The sequence below is a fragment of the Eleginops maclovinus genome, chromosome 6, assembly GCF_036324505.1.
Source record: "Eleginops maclovinus isolate JMC-PN-2008 ecotype Puerto Natales chromosome 6, JC_Emac_rtc_rv5, whole genome shotgun sequence".
NCBI lineage: Eukaryota > Metazoa > Chordata > Actinopteri > Perciformes > Eleginopidae > Eleginops > Eleginops maclovinus.
This window is the reverse complement of record NC_086354.1, coordinates 18911243-18935743: the sequence shown is the minus strand read 5'-3', so window position 1 is coordinate 18935743 and position 24501 is coordinate 18911243. Positions and strand designations below refer to the sequence as shown.

Below are 24501 nucleotides of genomic sequence, written 5' to 3'. Positions count from 1 at the left end.
AACACTGCCTAAATGCCCCTGCTTTTTAAGATGTGTAACTAAAGAAAACCTTGTGATCAGAAATGACTCAGACCCACTCAAAAGTGGACTGATTTGGAGAAAAAATAGTGCACTGCACTCTGGAGAGTAACCCTTTTTGCACAAACTCACACCATCTTATGAGGGTTTTACTGCTGGGACCAGACCTGAGCTCTCAGACCCTCCTGGGCGCCTGGAGAGAGGAATTAGGCTTGAGTCGTTAAGCTTTAGCTTTTCCACTCCAGCTGCATGTCTGCACTGCTCACGTGACCGGCCAGCTTTAGAAGGCCCTCGGTGTACCCGGGAGTGAAAAGGTCATTGACACCATTGCCCTCCCCCTCCCCCCCGCCCCCCAACACACAGTGCTGAGAGGTGAATGAAAAAGGTTCGTGGAAATGATGATGTGTCAGAAATAATAAAACGGATTGATTTGTGTGCTGCAATAAGTCGAACAATGGTGGATAGAAACCCATTGTGTGAGGGTTATTACACATCCTGCTCCACTGTAACCATTGTGTATTGTCTCAATTGAGTCAGATTTCGCAAAAAATAACTGCACTTGTACTACGACACGAGAAAAATACAGCATTGCCGCACGCAGGACGAGGATAAATGTCTTTGCATAATTCTGTATTCCCATGATGGTGTGTTTGACATTGTTCCTGTGCCCTCTCCGATGGAGAACAGGGGAGGGGGGGTACTCACCTCCCCAGGCTCTGTGGCTCCCCATCACCCGGTGGAAGACATAGAGAAGACTAACCTTGTATAATTAATGATGTAAAACGAAGGCGGATCTGAAAAAACATTCTGTTTTAATTGCTCTTATCTTGTTTGGTGTTTTATTCTGTCCCTGAAGGGATTAATTAGGCAGCAGAAGAATCTTACTCGGTGCTAAATGCAATCCCTTAGTAAAACACACACTGCAGTTTCAGGTGGATCGTGTTCTACTTGGCACGGTCTCCACTACACACTACATTTACCGGAGCTCTTGTCTGTAGCACCGAGGTAGTGAGCTGTTGTTCAGCCTCCGTAGTTAAATATACTTGTCTCAACCTTCCTGCTAGGTGGCTTTAAACTGGTGCGTTCTACTGAAGTGATTGTAATGATATAGTGGAGGCTGCTTGAGATATAAAAACATCATTAGGATGCACTTGAGATTATCCATCATAACCAACACTTCAGAAACACCTAAAGCTGTACATGAATGAATGGGACTTACCAGTAGAATAATGAAGGAACCCTGATGCTGCAAAATACATTGATTGGCCAGGAGACACTCAATACCTTAAGGTGAGACATTTGAGTTAAGAACAGTGTATTGATGCACCTGTTGATTTTGAGATTTTGGGCTACTCTGCATCCACAACAAGTCTTATTTCAGACTAGTGGAGTAGAAATATAAAAATATACGTTAAGGTGTTTATGTTACTTTACTTGGATCTGTAGATTTCTCCCTGATTTACAAAAAGTAAGCGTTACATCATGCCTTATGTGCGTGTTTAAAAATGTAAAAGAAAGTGTATTCTAATATTACCAATTAACTAGAGAATGTATTCATTTGTTGACCATTTTCGCCTATATGTTAAGAAATCATGAATCCAATGTTTGTCAATTTATGTAATGAGAAATACATTTAAAAATGTTGGAGTAAAAAGGGATAAAACACTGCTATCTTAGTCTTAGTTTTTCTTTAATGTACATGATGTATGAGTTCACACCCTGGGTCATTTATACGCTCGATTGCCAGTTTATGGAACCTGACTCTGTGGTGCAGTTGTCTGACCTCAGACCAGCACTTCAAGCAGGCATCATTACTGCAAATTACAAACACAACCAAGGAACAACTCGGGACATATTTCAATATCCCCCATTGATTCCCAGACAGGATGTATGAAAACGACTGTGAGGGGCCCCCGGGGTCCACTTAGTACTAAGTCCAATAACAGTTAGACAGAGTCTCCGCTAATGGAGAAGCTTATCATTGTGAGAGATTCTCTGTAAATCCCAGCATTTTCACAACCTCATCCTTCAGCTGTTTCTTTAATGAACAATCAGTGTTGGTCCCAATATGGCAGATATGAGATTAATTTACTTGCAGTACACAGAGTGATGTTATTACAGGAAAATCAATGTCCCTCTTGTTGTTCTCTGGGGCTGGACAGGGTGTACGCACATCTGCTCTCATAATACAACTGCTGACCTTGCTGTCAAAGAGAGGCTACGGCGAAACGGCTAACGGTGTTGTTTATCAAAGCTTTATCAAGCCGCTCTGCTCTCACAGACGTGTCACATCAGACTGTGGGTCAGTCAGTCAGCCAGCCAAAAAAAACCCAGCTTATGTAGACATAGCATGATAACATTTAAAGATCCAAGCCAAGAACAGGAGTAATACATGATAGTGTGTAAACTCACTCAACTACTTCAACAGAAATTAGCTATAATTCATAAAAGCTTATTCCTGACCTCATGTCATGCTCAGATTTCATTAACTCACATCGTCGCTAAAGGCACAATAGACGGCCTGAATGACCTCTTGACCCTTTGCAGAGGATAGGTTCATAAAAGGAGTGAGGGTGTGCGGGGGAGGTGTGGGAGAAGAAGCCACCCCTTTTGCCAACAGTGAGTTTACCCTCTCTTATCCTCTCATTTTCACAAACGTGATGGAAGCTAACCAGAGACAGAGAGATGAAGCTTATTGTCATGTTTATAAAAGCAAAGGAAGCTTCAAGAAAGGTGACCTGCAACGAGATGCAAGCCAAAGGTACATGAAGATGTAGCTCTAAAAGTAGATTTTTAGAGGGAATATACCTCAAAATCAAAGACATACTATAGTGGAAATCCTGATGAGAATACTTACAAAAGGATGTTTTTTAATGACTTTTAAGGACCTCTTAAAATCCCATCCACACAGTTTTTTTTTTCTCAATGTAGTTGCTCTACACATTTTTATATACAAAAAGTAAAAACAGACACAGGTTAAAAAAAACTTTAATGATGCCAGAGTGTGTGTAATATACATCACATTGCATTAATAAATAACTTAAAGGTCTTAATAGCATTTGTGTTATAAACATTGTAATAGATGGTGCCATATGCAAAAAATAAAATGCAGAAAAAGTTGGATTGATTGCTGACCTTCATTTCTTAAAAATAGGGACTCGAAAAATAATAAATAGTTGTATGATAAACACCATAGTTAGATAGATAGATAGATCGATCGATCGATAGATAGATAGATATATCGATAGATAGATAGATAGATAGATAGATAGATAGATAGATAGATAGATAGATAGATAGATAGATAGATAGATATATTGATACTTTATTCATCTCAAAGTTGTGAAATTGTACAAGAAATTTCTTACAAATATAATAAAATATGAATTTAGGTTTTGATTATCACATCATTAATCCAAATCTAAAAGGTAAATAGTGGTACCAAATAAATGTAGTGGGGTTAAAATACACCATTTACCTCATGTAATTATAGTCAAGTAGAAGTACAGTTACTAAAAACTGAAATACTCAAGTGAAGCACAGGTCCCTCAAATGTGTAAGTACAGTACTTGATTAAATGTACTTACTTTACACCACTGGAATACACAATATAAAGTATACAGAACACATTTGAACATTCTCTATACCAATCAGCTAAAGGGACCGAAACACATTAGCATTGTTATTCTCCCCATCTCTCTCTGTTTAAGAGAAATAAAATCTCTCAGGCTGCGCAGTAGTCAAACAGACAGTCAGACAGTCAGTCAGACAGACAGGCAGACGAGAGACACCCCCGCATAGTTTCCGTCAGCCGGGTGACGTCCCCGCCTCTGTGCAGTGTGACGTTGCGGGGCTGTAGTGGAGCCTCTCGCTGCATCTTGTTGACGGTCCGCCAGGCTTTTCCAGTACCGAGAAGACCCCGCTGGAGAGAGGACGACCGTCACCGCGCAGCGTTTTTAGGCAAGTGTTCACTCGATTAAATACAAAACATGGATCTTATATGACGTGCTTTCAAACAGTATTTAGAAATAGGTTGTAACGGATCGCGACGTTTAACGGTTGAGTTTGAGTCCCTGTGTTCAGCCGATGATCCGGAGCGAGAGGGGGGAGCTAAGGGTTAGTTAGCCTGCTGTATCGCTCTCTTTCTGGGGGTTAGCCTGCTGTAATGTTAGCGCTTTAAGTCCCGTTTTATCGCTTACTATATCGCCCTTAATAATATAGTGGGTCGTCCTTCTCAGTCGGGACCCACTCTGCTTGTTATCACAGTGTGTGTTTGCTTGTCTGTTTTACTGTCACTCTCGTTGCTGGTTGGGTGAACCGAGTTAAGTTAGCCTGTGCTCTTGAGAACCGTGTTAGCCTGCTTCATACCCCCGCTATGCTGATTAGACCGCTTTATAGCCGGGGTAAGCTGGGGGAGCTAAGCTAGCTAACGTTAGCACAGTTAACGTCAGAATGAACGTTGAAAGATTCAATATTTCTAATGTATTTCCAGACGAATGGGCATTATATTTACGTTTTTGTGTCAAGACATTTAATTAATTTGAAATAAGTTGACCCACAAATGCGTAAGAATTAATGTGCTCTTTGACCGTTTCGGGTAACGGTTACCTGTGTTTTTAAACATACGGGGAACTCTGCGGTTGTCAACCCCACCGTGTCCTCACTGTGTGTGCGTAACGCCGGACCGCGGTGCCTTCCCTCTCAGCCCAGACTGTAGTGCAGACAGTGAATGTCATTATCAGCGCTGTCTGCATACCAGTGCCGTCGTGGCGAGCCAGCAGAGAAGGCGAGGTACAGTTTGCAGACTGGAGAGAGGAGGAGGAGGGGGATATCTGGGGATGGAGCAGGAGCATTATTATCCGCGGTGTCCTTGCAGAGGCAAAAAAAAAAAGATACCAGTGTGGAGGTGACATTTGGAAATGTTTCCTATTATGGCTGTGAGGTTGTTTGAGGGATACCTCCGCGGTGTTATTTTAGCCAAGAAATGCGGGTGTTTTGATTTCTGACAAAAATACACCGATCAGGTTACGGTACTTTACAGCCAAACCGGAGTCCCGAGCAGGCTGAAGTATAAGCTGCTGGCTCCCCGTAGACCCAAATGTAGTGGTTTATCATCTGGTTTACATGTTTTTTTTCTCATTCGGCCCACGGTTATACTTGCCATTAAAAACGCCCACAAACATCAACCGGAATCGAGCTCGAGGTTTGCAACGTTTCAGTCGGTGGAAAAAACGATGTTATGCTGACATTTGCAAAACATGCAAATACAGGCATCGTGGTCAATTTACCCAATGTGCGTTTTACCTGTTTTGACAAGCCGTAATCCCCATTAACTTTATATTTAGAAATCGAATGCATTTCACGACACAGAAGGGTTATCAGTAAATGTTGCATAAATAAACTTAAATGCATTCGGTCTGTCCTCTCTTGGTGTCATATTGCAGCAGTATCCATGATGATGTAGATAGCGTATTACATTAGGGACACGAGCTAACTGTTGTTTACCTTATTACAGTCGATTTAGTAATTCCGCAGTAAAGAGTAAAAAGGGGGAAACACCGCTTTCCATACTGCTGTATGTCACGCTGTGAAAGGCCTGAGAGAAGGGGACGACCGCTGTTAACGCTTTTATCAATTGTTTTTCATGGAGTTGATGGGGTCAGCGTGGGGTAAGCAGACCTAGGGAAAGACACAATATGGTTTGGAAGGCTACTTTCATTTGCTAAGTGAAATGTTTTTGACCATTGTATTAGCTTTACATTAACTATGTAATGGGAGAGGGGGAAAGAGGTGGGGAATGTCACTTTGGTTGTAATGTCTGGTCAACTGGTTTACCTTGTTAAAATTCTCACTTCGTGCCTAAAAGTTTGTTTGAAAACCTTTGTTGAAAACCTTAATGCAAATTTTCTTTTGGGTTCAATTACAAGGGCTGAGAAAGCCTTGTGTTTGTGTGAAGTATGGTAATGGCCATTTGGTTTAGTGGGCAGTCATTGACCTCTGCAGCCCCCAGTCGGTACAGCGGTCATAAAACATTTAAACTCTTTATGGATTAGTTCATGCTCCAAAGCATTTTTTATGTATCATTTTCAGTTAGTTTATTCATCTACAAGAAATTAATTGATTAGCTATAGTTTAGATAGTGACTGAATCCTTTTTTTCTGCCTCTTCCCTGGTTTTTAAATTGTTGTTTTCTTTTTATACTCAGGAAGCGGATCAGAACACAGAAAACTTCAGTCATCATCATGCATGTGTGTCACTACCAGAAGATTTGTGTAATTTGAAAAGACGTAAGGACAAAAAAAAAAAGGCTTGGAGGAATACAAGAACTCAGTCAGCTGAAAGAAACAACAATAACACAGTTCCTAAACATGGCCAGCACCCAGACCAGTTTGAACACCCCTTTCAAAGACTTGATCTCATTCAAGGGCAACATGAAACGTCTATACAGAGAGCGACTGGAAGACGCGCCCATCAAGAAGCGAGTGATTGCCGAGATCAACCTGAAGCGTCGCAGCTTGGATTCCCTCCCCAAAACTCCCAAGGTGAAAAGGGAGTTTATCGAGGATCTGTGTCAAGAGGACATGGATGTGGAGGGCCGGGCTGAACTGCACATGGTGGGCTCTGCTAAAGCCCTGGACCTGAGCCCTGGGCTCAAACACACACTGGCCCAGTTCACCCTCAGCAGCCAGAGTTCCCTCGGGGGCCCAGCTGCCTTCTCAGCCCGCACCGGCCACGAGCATTCCCCGGCCGGCATGCCACCCCTCCCCTCCCCTCCTGTTCTGGGAGGGGGCCCTCTGCTGGTTCCCTGTGACAGCTCCACTGAACTCACCCACTCGCTGCTGGAAGGAGAGTCTATCTCCTGCTTCGTCGTCGGGGGAGAGAAGCGCCTTTGCCTGCCCCAGGTGCTCAACTCTGTGCTCCGCGACTTCTCGCTGCAGCAGATCAACACTGTGTGCGATGAGCTCTACGTCTACTGCTCACGTTGCGATGCTGAGCAGCTGCACATCCTCAAGGTGCTGGGCATATTGCCGTTCAACGCACCTTCCTGTGGCCTCATTACACTGACTGATGCACAGCGGTTGTGCAATGCTCTGCTGCGTCCTGGGGCGGCATTGCCCTCTGACCCCAGCGGTAAGCTGTCAACCCAGGGCCTGCTGAAAGAGAGTGAAGCCAGTTTCCAGGTGGAGCACCAGTGTTTGGGGAAATGCCAGGGTCTGTTTGTGCCCCAATTCTACACCCAGCCGGAGGCCCACTGTATCCAGTGCATTGAGTGCCAGTTGCTCTTTTCACCGCAGAAGTTTGTCATGCATTCTCACAAGTCACCCGATAAGAGGACCTGCCACTGGGGCTTTGACTCAGCCAAGTGGCCCTGCTACCTGCTGCTTGCCAGGAAGTACCAAGGCATGCCAGAGGAGCCGAAGCTCAAGCAGCTCCTGGATGAGGTCAAAGAGAAGTTCCACTACCAGCTCAAGAGGTCGCTAGAAAAAGTAAGTGCTCTCCTGAATGCTATTTGCGTATTGGTTAGTATTAAAATGAAACGTATCATTATTCTGGAAAGGAAGAATATTTAAAACTGTTCAATTGTTTGGGATGGTGTAGTCTGTGCATTCATCAGGTTTGACTAGACTACCTTACAGCTGGTGTTTTCTTAAACCTGCGTTGACCTAGTATGTGTTAAATGAGCCTGAGACAGGTGGTGTCATCTGCCTTGCCAGGTCTGATCAGACAAGGTTAGACCAGCTGGCCACAGCTGAACTGGAAGTGCATAATTTGTCCCCTCAGGTCACCTGGAGGTCACTGGGAATATCACTGGGAATGTCACTGAACAAAAGGCCAATATAGGAGGCTCAGCTTTGATCCTCCTATATTAAAGGGATTTATCAGCAGTTTAACCTTTTATCTAACTGTCATTAAAAAAATATTTCTAATTTGTCCAAGGTAGCTGGAATTTGTTTTGCAGATTCCTACATGATTTGAGAAAAAATACAAAGAAAAACTACTGCAAACCAAGAGAGGGGATTCTTAAAATAGGAACATGTTTAGCCACAGCTTGAGGACTGGATAATAGACCTCAATGTGACCTATTTTACCTTCATGCAAACCTGACATGTAATATGCTTTATTGCATTAGCATTTGTTATCACCAAAACCCAGAATTCAGCAGATTCTTCCAAATTATTTTGGCAGAATCTTTTTATTCTGCACTGTCTAAGCCGCAAGGACAGCAAGCCTATTGAGAATGCAGCATTCAGTGTGGGGAAAAGCTCTAGATTGTTTCCCTGCCATTGACTGGTTTATGTCTCATGACCTCCCTCTGACCATAGTGGACTGCCCCTTTTCTATTGTTTTGTGTAGTTTGTCTAGGCAAAAGTCAGTTTTAGCAAGCAAAAGCACATTTTAAAGACACCAGAGCTCCACCACTAACTTTGCTGGCAACCTTTTTTGAGTACATTTTATATTGTTAGTGTACTTGAGATAAAGAGATGCTTCGCTTTTTCTGGTTAACTTGGTGTCTGAGTGTACCGGAAATACCGCGTCTGCTGTTTCGTCTAGCGTCCTGACCGCATTCCTGTCTCGCCTCTTCCCAATTGTCCTCCCTCTCTTCCTCCGCCTTGGTTTAAGGTATGCATCTTGGAAGAAGTAGACATTCTTTCTCAAAGGCGGAGACGTTTAATACCACAGAGGAAACGGCATCGTACACAGACCACAGACGCATCACACTATACGAAAACATATGCTCAAGGTGGATGAGTCGTACAGTCTTTGGTGTGTGTGTGTTTATGTGTGAGACATTGCCAACCTCAGTGTGTGTAATGAGCTGCTAACTGAAGGCTGGTATGACACATCTTTGTCTCTCTCTTTCACACTTTGTCTGTCTCTCTGGAGCCTCTGTCTCACCACAGTTCCAGGTGCTGTCTTTTCTCTCAGAAGTGATTTGTCAGTCAATTTATTTTCCTTTTTACTGGCTTCTCCGTTTTTCTTTTTCTTTCCTCTAGTGCTGGGCTATAGGGACTTGGATTTGATTTAGTTTTTTTTATTTGTGAGGCTTGATCAGAAATAGTGTTGTCAAATTTAAAGTGAAACCTTAGCTATATTTGTGCAGGTAGAAGTCACAAATGGCCAGATTCCTGGAAAGACAGTTGCCTGTGAGTCTAGAGGAAGCAGGTGATTTTGGCATTCATAGAGGATGCTACCCCACCCCCACACAGAAGCGGATGTACTGGTGTGTGAGGTCACTAGCCAGAGAACGAGGTGACCTGACTGGCAGTGTCCCGCTTCACTCAGCCAGTCCATCCACTCTCTGTTTATGTGTGTGTATTTGTGTTCTGAAAGTGTGTGTTTGACTGAGCAGGAAGTGGTGTAGACGGACATGTCTCTCACCCTGAACATCCTCCAGACTCTCTGTCCAGCCGCCTCTGCTGCACTGGTTGTGTGACTAATACTTTCCACATCCCTGTGGATGTTAGTGGTGGTTCAGCCAGGCAGCTTATAGTCACACATGTTTTTTGGAAAGATGGCTTGCCTCAGTATGTTGGTCTAACCCCGACTGCATACACTTTTCCCAATCACCCTTATTTACACAAAGTGTCAATGTGCAAATTTACAAATTGTTCATAGTTTTACTGGAGAGCTGTGGGACCTCTAAAAGAGAAGAGAATTAAACAAGAGGGCCTTCTGGAAGGTTTTTCCCCACCTTCTCGAATGGCTACTGGTCCCATATCCTGTTAGGAGTGTTTAGTTTGAGAAGGTGCAGTTAAAAACTCCCGGACCTGCTCTATAAACGAGGCTTTGTGCCTCGAGGCACTGCAGCCCTGTCTATTGATCCCTGCTGTGTAAATAGAGTTTGCTACACAGACGCCACCAACAGACAGCAACAAGGTGAAGCCTTATCTCAAGAGTTACGTTGGTTACTGACATACCATAATTTTATTTTGCCTTCAGGGGGTGTGATGGACACTTTCCTCTGAGCCAAGATCATCTGTAATCTTTTTTTATTTTTTTTATTTTTTTTAATATCTCGCAAGTCGGGAAGTAATATAAATTCTGTTTGATGATCGTCATTCTTTTTATTTAGGCTGTTTGTTTTGCATGGCATGTCATCAGGCAAGCAAACAATGTATTTCAAAACATCTGAATGTTAAAAAATCCCCTGTAGTATATTTCAAGATACAAAGGTACTTTTTACAGTCTAACTGTATACCTATTTGGGTGTTACTGGTTTCATTTAACACAATCCTGAACTTTTCTGTGTTTCTAAAGTAGAAGCGACATGTTGTTATGAAAAACACGAAAACATTATGAAATGATATTTTAGACATATTTCCCCCACCCTAGCAAGCATGACTGCCGAGGAGAGGAACATAGTGAACATAACTGTGTGTTGCTTATTTTCCTTGTTTGTGGCGCTGTGCTGGCCCAGAGTCAGAAGTGTCAGACGGAGAGAACAGCCTTCCTCTGTCTGTGTCTCGCTGGCTGGGCTGACACTGTGGCTGCGCCACAGACGGCAGACAGCTGCATCTCTCTGGCTTCTCCTATTTGCTATTTGGAAACCAGTGACTTCATTACCGCAGACCAGTACAGCTGCACTCTCTGGCGGTCTCCTGGGCCGTCTGCTGTGTCTGTCTGTCTGCTTGTCAGTCATTCTCTTGGGCTGTATCTAATTGGATTCTGGCAGGCATTCTAATCGCTCACTGTGCTGCCTTTGCTATCTCTCCCTTTATAATGACGTCAGTCTTCCATCTGCCTTCTTCTCTTGGGCTCATATCCTCACCCATCTTGACTCATGGCCTTTAGTGTGCACTCCCCTTTTTTCTAACCCCTGTGCTGTCGCCCACATGTGTCTGTAAACAGTCAATACCCCCTGGGCCCCGTCAGTGGACAGTAACAAAATAAGCAGCCAAATGACCCGATAAGTCGATCGTTACATGAGCAATAAGACCACTTGTGTGCGTCCGCAAGGCGCATGAGAGGAAAGCCAGTGGCTATTGATCAGGTCTCCGACCTTGATGGATGTAGCGAGCTGTCGGATGACACAGGCACTGAAAAGCGTAACCGATGGACCAAGAGGTAGGGTGGAAAAAATGGAAGAAGAGTGAAATGAGAAGACTCAGTTACAGGGCCGCAGCCGGTGTTGCATAAGTTCCTGTCTGTGATCATACTTGTGCATCAGTTTCTCCCGAGTTAACCTCACTTCTGCTTCTGCTGTTGCCTGCCTTAATATTTAGCAGTTGACACAGGCTGTCAGTCAGAAGTAGGGCCACGCACACAAATAACTGGTAACTGTGGTCCCTGGGAGAGGCACTTGAGCAAATGAGGTTAAGGCTGAGAAGAGAAGTTAAAAGTATAAAATTAAGAAGATGAGAAGTTGGTCTCAGACACAGCCCTACAAAGCTGTCCACCTTGAAGGGCTCCCCTCCTTAATCGATAAAGGGACACTGATGTATTTTTTCTTAGACTATTATTTCCTCATTCGTTTTTTAAATACTTTCTTCATGCTAAATGACTTATTTTCAATAAACTTAAGATCATCTTTGTGGTGAAAACAAGATTTAATTTAGTATTTTTGATGGAAATCTTTGTGGAATAATTGATCTGTTGATTTATTCAAGTAATTGATTGACAACATTTAATGAGTGTAAGATGACTTAGTCAGTCAAGGACAGCCTTAACATGTTGGTTGTCTTCCGTGAAACACCGTGTCCACAGCCATGGGGTTGTTACACGGAGCTTGGGCCCCAGTTTCTCTTTCCCAGGGTTCAAAATTAACCTATACAAGACCTGAGCTGAACCACATATCTAGCCTGGATCAGCCCTCTCGGTTGTCCAATCAGAGGCCCTCTAGCTCGCATTTCCCCAGCTAGCGTTCCCTTTGCCCCACACCCCACTACAAGACACCCATACACATTTCTCTGTCTGTTTGTGCATTTTCCAAAGAACAATTATCCACTTATACTGAATACACAGCAGCTTCTTTGAACGCCGGCCCAGAGTAACCTACAGTCGATCACGCCTGCATGTAGTTTGGTGTGGGATGCTGTCCGTGTTCCCTGTGCACAACAGGCTGTGCCTTGGCCAGTGTTTGCTGCCTGTTGTAAAGGACTAAATGGGGCCCCACAAGGTAGGAGGGGCTGAGCTGAGGCGAGGGGCCTCTGGTATGTCACCATCAGGTCAGTGCCAGTATCACAGCTCCTTAACAGCATTGCAGCTGACTGGAGGAACGCCAAAGTCATTACTTCTCAGGCTTTTTCTTCAATAGATAACAATCTCATCAAGTTTTAAAAACGTCACAGGCCACAGTTTGACCACACCACTTGGATTTGTTGTGAACAAAAGCTTATCCTGTGCATTACAACCCCACATTTAAACATTTAACGTCAGTTGACTGGTGGTAATTTACCACCCCCTCAGCTGCAGCTTGTTATGTTTCGGCTTGGTCTCATTTCCCACCTTGCCACCAGAGGAAGAAAATGCGATACTGTAGGATTGATGTGAGCGATCCACACTAGCAGGCGGAGATAGGTCAGTCCAGATACAGTGGAGCCTCTGCCACGTCTGCCAACAGTCTCATAGACTAAACAAACTGGCTTAGCCCCTCCCAGCCAAATGTCCTGTGGGCTTTATAAGAGTCTTGGACTGACAGCCTGTTTGAATGTTCACGGAGCCCTAGCTCTCCCCCCTCAGGGCATCAGACCAGTTTGTTGCCTCTAAGGAAAATGAGAGCGTGAACAAGTGAAAGAGAGGGAAACATAATGGGCTACGAGTTCAAACAGACTGTATGAAGAAAAGGGGCTTGAAACGCATCACGTCCGACTAGCTTGCTCGGTTGTTTTACATGAGACCAGAATAATGAGGAAGTCCTGGTATTAATTAATCGATGTGATGAGAAGATTAACTGGCCACTGTCTGGTCTCCCTTGGAGACAGTCAGACGAGCAGGTTGTGTGTGTTTGTGTTTTGGGGGTAGGGAGACTGAGGCAAAGGAGGTATACTGTAAAAGGGCTGTGGGAGACTGCCAGCCTGTGCGTGTCGTTTGCAACAGAGCGAGCCCGTTTGCATTTGAAAGGCTCTTCTGTGCCGCCTTCCCGGTGGGAACGGTGATTAATGAAGATATAAATGGAGAGACCCAGAGACGAACTTACCATGGGAGCACCATATACCCCCCCGCCCCCCCCCACACACACCATATAGGCACTTAGACTACCTCTCTCATATTTTCTCACACAACCCCAGTCTCCCAGACAGGGAGGTAAACACTGGATATCAAAGGCGTGTCACGAGTCCCGCTGGGTGTCCACCCGGCACATCCACAACACATTAAGCCCAACCACTACACTGATCAATTATGCATGTGGCAAACACAGAGAATCAGGGGAAACTAGTCAGCCTGTACGATTAAAGTAATCCCCATCCCTCCACTTTGCCAGTCATTTATTTGCGTGTTTAATAATGGCTCGCACATGGAAGGGATTCCGCCTGCAGTGTTTGTAAAGGTGTTGAGGCTGCACATTGTCATTTGATTATTTTTATGGGGATGTCAATTTCTCGATAAACACATCGAGAAGGTAGAATACTTGCTACTTACTAAATATAAACTTTAATCAAAACATTTTTGATTTTAGAAGCTATTTGTTATATTTGATCAGTTTACCGAAAGCAGCAGAATTGAAATATTCACCAACGTTTTAGTTTCTTTTCTTCATATTGTTCAGCCTTAATAGATATCCAATTACCCACGCATGCTTCATTGCTGCGGCCCATGCTAGTTTTGACCTTGAGCCTACACACCAAATGAAAGTAGATGCTAAAGCAAACGACTGTGAGAAACAAACTTACCAAGCTTGGATAGGTGATTACTTGTTCTGTAAGTTCTTTATTTTGCAGCTTCACCTTTGCTCCACTAACATCAAACGCCCTCCAACTATTTCTTTCCCTTCCAATGCTAGCAGCCTCTATACCATGTAAATCCTTATCTCACCAGGGGCCAGACTGATGTAGCTCAGGGCGAGGCTGTAAAGTTAGCAACTGGGAAACAGACTGCATTAGTGAAGGTGAAACAAGCGGCATTTTGTGTATGCCCAGTCTTTAAAGTATTTTTGCCTCTACCTTGACAAATGCTGATGTGTTTATCTCATCCGCTATCCCCACCTGCAGTGATGCAGCCTGTGGGAATAATCTGTCTCTTTGATATATCTTAACATACAGTCTTCTTTGCCTCATACCCCTCGGGGGTTTGTACCAGCTCATCTAGATCCTGTAAATAGAGGAGTTTTTCCCTCTGGATCCCAAACCGCCCCACTGCACCTTTTCACTGCGAAGACGAAGTAGACTTTCTTCAAAGTGCTGACATTATGATGCAATTAATTACCTAACTACTATACAACTTATATTGTACGTTTTTATTTGAGTATGTTCAAGCCATGGAAGCCTAATTATGGGTTGCATGTTGAGACTTGTGAGTGCACTTCAGCATCCTTGCACGTAAGCTACTAGTCCCTCTTAATTGTCCCCAAGCAACCAAGTGGTGTGTGCTTATGTGCGAGACTCCTGTTGAGCATGTGGCAATAATTCTCGCTCTTTGCTTGTCCAGCTCTTCTTTTTTTTTCTGGCTTGGCTGTTGCTCATATTATAACAGCCTTGCTGCTGGGGTGACTTGGCTCACATGGAGCCTTATTGCCCTTGACTTTTATCCTTTTGAAGAGTGAAGCATTGCCTTGTGGTTTTACAGTCTGGCTACATTTTAACTAGCTCCTATGACCAGCGCACTTTGATATGCCAAGCATTTTCTTTGTCATCACTATCAAAATTCGCCGGCTGAGACGCATCCTGAACCCAGATGATGCCATGTGTACAGTAGATCTTCTGAAGACTGACTCATGTCGAAGGAACAAATCTCGCCTCCAGCCAAATGATGGTTAATTTTGGCATGGTTGCTTTCTTTTTTCTTTGTCAGGCAAGAATGCAGCCTTACTTTCTATTCTGTGAAGGACTAACATCTGAAACAAATAATAATAAGTGACTGTTTAAAATCCAAAGCTAAATGTTTTTGTGATATCAGAGCTGAATGACAGAAACCCAGACTTTGACCTGGCCCTGGCGTGTCCATGTGATGACATCTTTTATAGGAAAGATGACACACAAAACCACACTGTAGCACGGGTTGCTATTCACAAGACACAGTCCATGATCAGAGGAAGTGAAAGGGTCAAACACCGGCAGTCACACAGCCAGACACACACAAACACACAACCACTATCAGCTGCAACTTCCTCCTGTCACCACGCCAAACCCCACCCTGCAGCGTGAGTCACGGCGCTCCATCAGTGCCGCCGTCTGCTCTTCACTCATCAGCGTCACCGTGGAGCCAGGACAAAGATTTATCACCGTCCCGGTCTGTTTGATCTAGGCCCAGGTGTGTTCACTTACAGCCCTGACTAAACTGTAATGACATTTACCAAATCGACTGCACTTTTCTCGGGCTGTTGTCAAGCCTGCCCCAGACATTGACTGTGTGATGAAGGAAGACTGGTAACCAAGTGTGTGTCGACTGCGTGATCACCTGTTATATGTTCCATTAATATCATCACGGGCAGGATGCAAGCGAATATGCACATCCTGCCAATTGCTGTCTCGACACCGCGCAATATGACAATTAACCCTTAATAAGAAAACTTCTTTTAAAGCTTGAATCTAAATGAAAGGCATTTTGTACAGCCTTAAGTTTTTGACGTTTAGCTCCTTAATAATTCAGATTTGTCCGATTTTAACAGTGAATGTTTGTAGTAACTTTGGTACTCAACGAGCCACTGTAAAAGAAGTGAGAAGGGTCTTCAGAGACTTGTTTTTGAAAACCAGAGCTTGTGACAAAGAAAAAGAGAAAGATAGATGGAGAGAGGCATGCTAGCTGATGCATTTGCACTACTCTGTGTGTGTGTGTGTGTGTGTGTGTGTGTGTGTGTGTGTGTGTGTGTGTGTGTGTGTGTGTGTGTGTGTGTGTGTGTGTCTATGTGTGAAAGGGACAGGCGAGCCCGAGGGGTCTGGACAGCAAAGCCAAGCTACCCATGCAGAGACGAGTAGTAGAGGCTTCAAACAAGCTCCTGCATGTAATATGGATGAGACCCGAGCTCCCTGCAGAACAGTCGGAGGACTTAGGGCCTTTTCTGGGTTTAACTGTCTCTCTTTCCATGTGCATGTGATAGATTTGACCCTACAGGGCGTTTTGCCAGGTGGAACGCTCACTATGTCGAGCTGTGACTATATCTTGGATCAGCTAGCTCCCTTAGCATCTATCTCTATTCCTTTAACCTTTCCCCCTCCTTTCTCCATTTTTCTTCCCCCCTCTGGCCTCGGTGCAGACCGACAACCAACCAACCATTGACATTTACTGCAGTATTCCACATTTCAGCAGAGCAGCCTCCTGTGCTGAGGAAGAAGTAAACAAACCGCAGATCAATATGTGGCTGCATACTAGGGCCAGTAAAGATTGGTTTTAGTCAGGGGCACCTCCAACTCTTGCATTTAAACATTTAAACACTTTACCGGTAAACCCTGTGAGTTGTTTGTAGAGATAGAGCACAAGAATGACGTTTTTATTTCCAGCTTTTTCACTTGGAGACAGTGGCTAATTATAGTTTCTGCTTGCTGTAAGACTAGCCTTCAAATCAGGCCAGATTAATGTTAGGTTATTGTTGTTTCGTGACATAAAGTGCATTTAGCTACTGAATGTCTGTTTGAAACAGACATCAGCACACGTTTCAAGGCGTTTTAGTAAATGCTGTGTAAATGATTGCAAAAACAGAGGGTTGGGCAGTGTCTCCATTTTGTGTTTTCTCTGTAGTGATAGCAGTGCATCACTGGCTTGCTGACAGCCTCTCTCGGCTTTCAGTCTGCTTAGCAACGCTCGTCCTCTCTGCAGCTCTCTCACCCCCCTCTGTCTCCAAGCACTCTGAGTTGTTTCATCCATTCGAATAGTAAGTTGAGTTCCCTTGTATGGAAAGACTAGGCAGCTGTTTTGTATTTTTGGGTGGTGGTAATGTGGGAATTTCTCTTACTTATTGCAAATTTGAACCAGTAACCCATCTCCAAACAGCATCCCATGACATCAAGCATCTCCAGAGACTTTCTCTTTCGTTATTAGAGATGCTATAGCACACACGCTGGCCCACATGAAGCTCTAACGATGAGTACAGCCATCTACAGACAGACGAGAGCCCACTGGCCTCATTCTCAGTCCAAGTGTCCTCCCCGGGAGAATGAAGTGAGTGTATCTTGTGTCTGTGTGCGTACTTCTGGACAGCAGTTTAATGCTTGCAGTAAACTACGTCATCCTCCTACCCTGCTGTTTGATTGAGCAATTGTTTTGATGGGATGTGTGTGTGTGCGTGCGCCTGTCTGTCTGTCTGTCTGTCTGTCTGTCTGTCTGTCTGTCTGTCTGTCTGTCTGTCTGTCTGTCTCCTGGCCTGGTTGACTCACATAGGTGAGCCCCGACAGCTTTGGTAATTAACGCTCTGGGGGACACTGGGGAAGGAAAGTGGAGCACACGCACACATGCACATACACACTGAAATGCCGTGCTACAGATGAGAAGCTGCGCATGTATCCAGTTAGTAGGCTCTCTTGCGCATGGATGATTGTTAAATGCCCTTCACGGACTCAACCACGCTTCCTGTGCATATGTGTGCATAGATGAACATTTTGAGGCCAGTAAAGCCTCATGTCAAAACTGACGTAACTGATGACATGATTTGGGGAGTACAGGGCGGATACAGTATAGAGTTGAATTGAATTTGCTTTCTCAGAAAATTGTGTTGAAATGCTTCGTCTGTTCATGACGAATAATCACAGTGCTTGAGGTTGATGATTTAAAGCGTGACATAATGTTGTACTTTTTCCCTCTGAAGCAATGTCTAGACAGTTTGTACTTGCAACATGTATCCAACTGATGTTGCATCATTGTTTCTAGGGCTACATCAAACAATCTGTGTCATATGAAAATAGCAATGGAACTTTTTTTGTTTTTTGAGCACATTTTCTCTCTTAAGTCTGTATTGGAGTATGATTTGAAGGCTCCGGAGCGCCACCATTTTCTGCCCCCTGCATTTTTTTTTAATTGCACTTTTTCATTTTGATACCATTCTGAATCATTTTTCAGTTTATTCTAGCAGCATTCCAGTGTTGGATTCTCTTTCCCATATCCTTACATTTCCTACACCAGACACATAACTGAATAACCCAAAATATAAATGACAGATTACATATTAATTATATTATATTACACTACTTTGATACAGTTTCATAGATACTGTGTGTGGTGTGGAGGTTACCCAGACTAGTGTATTCCAGTCAGACAATTTGTCCGTTCATGAGGTAACATTATTACAACCCTCCTCATGTACTGCTGTGAATATAGACTGGAAGCAGCCGCCTGGGATTTGACTGTGAAACATGAGAAATGGAGGAGGGAGAGAGGGAGGGAAGGAGGGAGGGAGGTAGATGAATAGAAAAAATTGATCCAGAGAGCTAGAAGAGACTGCTTCTGATTTGAAAGATAATAGATAGAACTTTTTTTTGTTGCATGTCTATTCATGAATATTTAGCAGCATATTCTTTTAGTTAGGATTGTTTTAGATTTGTGTCATTGAAACATTTCCATAACTCCACAGCAAACATAAGTCCAAAAGATACAATGTATTGAAAGAATATAGACGTAATGATTTTCAAAATGTACAATGGGATCCCTTCAAAAATATTCAATCTTTTATTCACTCCCGCTTGCCTCACACAGAGACCTGTACAGACGAGTATTAGTCCTTATGAAAAATACGATATACAAATATAATGAACGACTTTTAAAGCTTCATTCAAATACCGAGACATAAAAAACAAAATTACATTCCTCATTTTTTAAACTTTCATTACTTCATTTTTCCCCATAGTCTGCCGTTAACTGTGTGTCTGTCAGGTCCCGTCAGCTCTTGCCTATCAAGGCTGTGGCGTTTGGATTGTAAAATGGCTGACTGGCTGTAGCTGGGGAAGAAGGAGCTCCACACGTTGGCAGGGAGGGGAGCGGCTGGATGCTTGACGTGCGTGTGATGACTGTCTAGACAGAGAGTGCCCATGTGGTGCAAAAATGTGCCCGGGGCCCGAATCCAAAGCAACCAGGAACCTGTGTGTGTGTGTGTGTGTGTGTGGTGTGGTGTGTGTGGCATGACTGGTCTGGCTGATGCTTATCAGTGTGCTTGTCTGGCTCTGTTCTTTCTCTTTGTGTTTGGAAAGAGGGAGGAACAGGTGTGTGTGTCTGGGGGGAGGCACAAACAGACAGTCACATGGTGCCTGCTTGTCTCCTCATCTGTCTTGGCAGTCTGCCTGTCTTCTTTTTTATTCTTTCTGTTTCCTGTTTTCCTGTGCCACCTGTTTGTCTAACCGTCCACCTGTCAGACAGGCGGGTTCTCATATGTGCCCTGATCTGTTTTATTACCGCGTTATTTATCCCTTTCCAAGGCTGAGAGGAAAGAGAAATACATTGAGTAACCTTCTCAGCACATACAGTCAGACACGCAATTTCTTTCCGCTGAGCACTTAGTGAAGGGTCAAACACTTTGAGCAGACATGAAAAGATTATTGCTGCCTCTTGACTTGAAGTGATCGAGCTATATTGTATCATCGCATGTTGGAAAACTTGACCTTTCTGCATTTTTCCTTCGACAACTAGAACACATAGACTCATTTCACAGTGATGAGTTAATTAGAAAGCCTTCACCCAAAAAAATAGTGTATTCCTTTAAATGCCTCACTTTGCTGCCTGCTTCCCTTGTGGGCTGTTATTGATTTGGCTGCTCAAACAAAGTGCGGCTCCCAGTCCATGGATAAATGGCTTATTGGATTAAGACTTCCATATAAAGGCCTCTAGTGTGTGTGTGTGTGTGTGTGTGTGTGTGTGTGTGTGTGTGTGTGTGTGTGTGTGTGTGTGTGTGTGTGTGTGTGTGTGTGTGTGTGTGTGTGTGTGTGTGTGTGTGTGTGTGTGTGTGTGTGTGTGTGTGTGTGTGTGTGTGTGTGTGTGTGTGTGTGTGTGTGTGTGTGTGTGTGTGTGTGTGTGTGTGTGTGTGTGTGTGTGTGGTCCCCCCCCCCCAGTAAAAAGAAAACCTACAAATCTAGACTCCAAAGGATGAATGACATTAGATGAGTTTAAAGCTCGCATTGTGTAATTTTCCAAGCAGAAACGTTCAAACCAATCAAATATTTACTGATTCCAGAAATTTTGTAGACTCAACAGTTATTATTCATTAAAAAATTAAAAAATGAGTTCAAAGATATAAATGACTTTCTGACTGGGACACACATTCAGGCAGCCCAGATGCCTCTACATGTTATTTTTGCATGGCTCTAGCCAGGAAGTATATATGCCTATGTATCTGAAGCATGATCTTTGACACAGTTGACGACTGCAGCCGAACAGGATGTGGTCTAGAAACAGACAGGGCATGACTGACTGACTGTGAATGTGTGTGTTCCTCCTTTCCTCCCTCGCTGTCTGAGGCCGAATGAAAAGGCACCCAAATAAAGGCTGTTTACTTCCTCCTGAGAGGGGAGAAGGAGCTGCATTACTCCGTCCTCCTCTGCTGCCCACCGCCATACCTCTCCCTCCCCTCCTCCTGAATGCCAGGCCGATGAATGGCTCGGGGGGGGGTGGGGGTGGAGGAGAGGGAGGATGGGTGGCACAGTTATATTTGGGACCCCCTCTGTTTCTGTCCCATGGGCGAGATTATGGCGCGCTCGCCTGGGGTTTGTTTCAGTTTTCATCCACCACCGCTGATGCCCGGGTTTCAGCAGATGAGAGGACAGTTGGAGCCAACAGTGTTTATGTTTCGTGGCACAATAAGGGATTTTAAATATATGTATATTAACCCACACACACAAGACCTACTGCTCTGAGCGTGCACACTTTTCTTTATTGAGCCCTAGATAAGATTTTCCATTTGGCTCGTTAGTGTGTTATGACAGTGTTATCGTTATTGTGCCATAGTTTCTGATCAACTCACGCTACCGAGACCAACTTGTGTTTAAGACTGGAACTGTAGTCATCAGTTAACCTGCAGATTATTATCTCCGTTTATCTCCTCTGTAACATACCCAAAGGTGACATCTTTAAATGCTTTGTTTATTTTGACCAACAGTTCAGTTGACAACGATATACCAGGAAATTAACTTTAGATTTTTTAGGGAATATGAGGAAGCTGGTATTTGTTTAACTCCTCTCCTGAAAAGAAATACTATCCATTTTGCTCCAACCTTCCTACTCTGTGCCTCGCTGAAGTGAAGTGTGTGCATCCTGTGAGGGGAGATGAGCCTTGAATGTCTTTTATTATGTATGTATGGAGACTGTGTGTGTGTGTGTGTGTGTGTGTGTGTGTGTGTGTGTGTGTGTGTGTGTGTGTGTGTGTGTGTGTGTGTGTGTGTGTGTGTGTTTGTGTTTGAGTGATATACACTAAGATAGCAGTCATCTGTTTGTCCATATGTCTGGAGTAGGGAGGAGGAGAGCTTGACCTCGGACTTTGTTTCCACTCATTATGTGTCAGCCAGTGTTTGTGTCTGTTTATTTCCTGTAGAATGGAAACACATGAATTGCACCAATGGAGAAACAAACCCCGATTCCATTTGTTGTCTTTGGTCACTAGCAATAACTGGCAAGAGCTGAAAAATATTCTTCTAGTACCAAGAAATGTGGCGTTCATTTCAAATATCTTTCTATTTGAGGAATTTGTGCAAAAGCTTGACGTTTTTACAGAATAAGGAGCTGTTTCAATTAGAACACTGTTTAAAAAGTAAAATAAAAACTGAAGAAAGAGAAACAGAAACTATTGCCAGTATAATTGCCAGTGTGTTTAAATCCAGCCACAGTGGGATTTTCCGGCGAAAGGCTTTAAACTGTGGTTCAAAGCGGCTTTTGAGACCTGATTTTTGTTGCAGACACAGGAAAACATGAATTCATTTAGTTTAGATTTTGAATAGTATAGCCATGACAATGAATATCAGCCACCATTTTAAATGCCCTTTTGCAGTGAACATCCAGTGGAAAGCACGAGAGGCAACAAGTATTCCTGCTGTAAACAAGGCGTTAGTGCTTTGCAGGGGAAGCACAGATGGAGCTCATGGTGGAAACACACGGCTGCAGCTGAAGTGCATTTACTCTCCTCCGCCTGCGTTTGCCAGACTTTGTATGGTAATGTACGATGATGCACGTCTGCGGAGTAGAGTGGTGCCTGTTGTTGTTGGATTTAACAGCACTCAGGCGATTCAGAAGCACACAAAAATGATTCTGCTCCATTAATGTGTCGGCTGCAGAAATGTCACATGCACTAAACTGGGCTCTGGAAATGGGTCATTTAAAAAAAGTTCACAAGTTGTGTCTAGAGCAGTGTGTTTGATCTGGTTGCAGTGTGTGTGTGTGTGTGTGTGTGTGTGTGTGTGGCTGCAGCGACAGGCAGACTGCTGGTGATTAGGAACAACAGGGCAGAGTTCAGCTGAGCGAGTGTGTGGAATGCTAATCCACATTGTCATAAGGCGAGCTTCAGCCTGACAAAGGGCTGGAGACAGGGGGGGTTAGGGGCTGATTGTGTTTGTGTGTGTGTGTGTGTGTGTGTGCGTGCATTGCAGAAGCGGATAAATAGAGGCGCATCATTATTCTAGATTAAGTAGTAGCAGCGTGGTGTGTGTGTGTGTTAATAAAACAGGCAAGGTGGAAGGGACAAGTAGTTAGGGGGGGGCAGCTGTGTTGAAATGTGCAAATGTTTGCACCCGTACACATTCATTAAGGAATAGAGCAGCAGGAATAATGAGTGTGTGTGTGTGTGGGCGGTGGGCGTTAAGCTGTCAACTGTCAGGTAAGCTGGATATACACGGAGAGAAAAGCAACCATTAGTGGAACACGTGTATATATGTGGATACACACTAACACATACTCTACAAACATACACTCTTTTGTTGTTTTTTGCACACACACAAAGACATGCACAGTTTACCTTTTAATGAGCTGTCAGTGGTCTCATCAGCATAGCGTCTGCTGTCGGTGGGGTCATGCAGATGAAAGACCCCTGGATGACCTGCTGTTAATGTCAGTTTGGCCCCATTGCTCTCTCCCTCGGTCTGTGTTTGTCTCGTACACACACTTGTGCATGGGGGAAGACGTGACAGGGGTATGTAGGAGAGAATGCCTTCCACACACACACACACACACACACACACACACACACACACACACACACACACACACACACACACACAGTCACACACACACACAGTCACACAGTCTGACAACCTTGATAGTTGATGGAATCAAGCCAGCAACGACCGGGCTTGCCTTCAAACCACTGCAGTGGGTTTATTGTTGTTTCTGTCAATTCTCCTCCCTCCTTCCCTCTATCTCTGCTCATGTCCCATCATCCCACACTCTCTCTCTCTCTCTCTCTCTCTCTCTCTTTCTCTTTCTCTTTCTCTTTCTCTCTCTCTCTCTCTTTCTCTTTCTCTCTCTCTCTCTCTCTCTCTCTCTCTCTCTCTCTCTCTCTCTCTCTCTCTCTCTCTCTCTCTCTCTCTCTCTCTCTCTCTCTCTCTCTCTCTCTGTGCTTCTCCTTCACTCCCTCCCTCCCTCCCTCCTCTCGAGTGCTGCAATGCTGCCTTCTGGAGAAAAAAAGGAAAATACACCAACTACAAGTGCTCGTAAACGGACGAGCCCCCCTCTACACACACACACACACACACACACACACACACACACACCTGGCGACGCATATGGCGCCAGGCTATTACATTTGCATGCACATGCTCGTTCATCCATGGGCTTTGTAAATAAGAGACTATCCTCCACATACAGTACACATGAATACACAAACACGTGCGATGGGACGAGCAGTGATGTTTTTTTCCCTTTGTTGACTTTAGCAAAGCTCACATTAGAGAAGCTGGCACCAGTGCATATTTGGTTCATATAAAATCCATGAATTAGATGAACATTATAAGACATAGCAAGATAATCATTATGATTGATGGATGTTATCTTGACTAACGCTGCTGCCAGGCGAGTGACTAAAAGACATGTTAGAGGGGTAACACCTGTGACATATCGTGCTGGTACTGTGCACGGTAAAGTCCTTTGGTATATCTGAAGGAAGGCTGTCTGTTCATTATTCACTACATATATACGTCAGTTTGTGAATAAACGTCTATAGATGGCTTTAAGAGGCTAGTTAGTCAATTATTGATGCCTTCTACGTCCACTATCTCGCCTCCTTCCTACTGCTCTGCGTTTGCACTTTTCTCCCCATTGAATTCTCTTGTTTCCTGTTTCTCCTCCTCCTTCCTTCTCTCCACTCTTAAACCTCCCTTCTGCATCTCTGTCTGTTGCTGTGGGCGAACTAGAGGTTCGTATTGCGATGCTGCAAAGTGTTGGTCCTCTGGTGCCTGTGCTACCTGTGTGTGCGTGTGTGTGTGTGTG

General features: G+C 44.1%; 1 protein-coding gene across 2 annotated transcripts in view; it reads left to right on the top strand.

Annotated features, from left to right (window-relative positions):
• Window positions 1-3833: 3833 nt before the first annotated feature.
• The window catches only part of skila (SKI-like proto-oncogene a), a 33432-nt gene continuing 12764 nt past the window's right edge, over window positions 3834-24501 (top strand). The window contains exons 1-2 of one of the 2 annotated variants that reach the window (XM_063885995.1): window positions 3834-3978; window positions 6224-7505. In XM_063885995.1, coding sequence (XP_063742065.1) covers window positions 6387-7505 — 1119 coding nt within the window. In that variant the 5' untranslated portion in view covers window positions 3834-3978; window positions 6224-6386. Of the gene's footprint in view, window positions 3983-6223; window positions 7506-24501 lie in introns of both variants that reach the window. The other variant, XM_063885996.1, reaches the window with a different exon arrangement.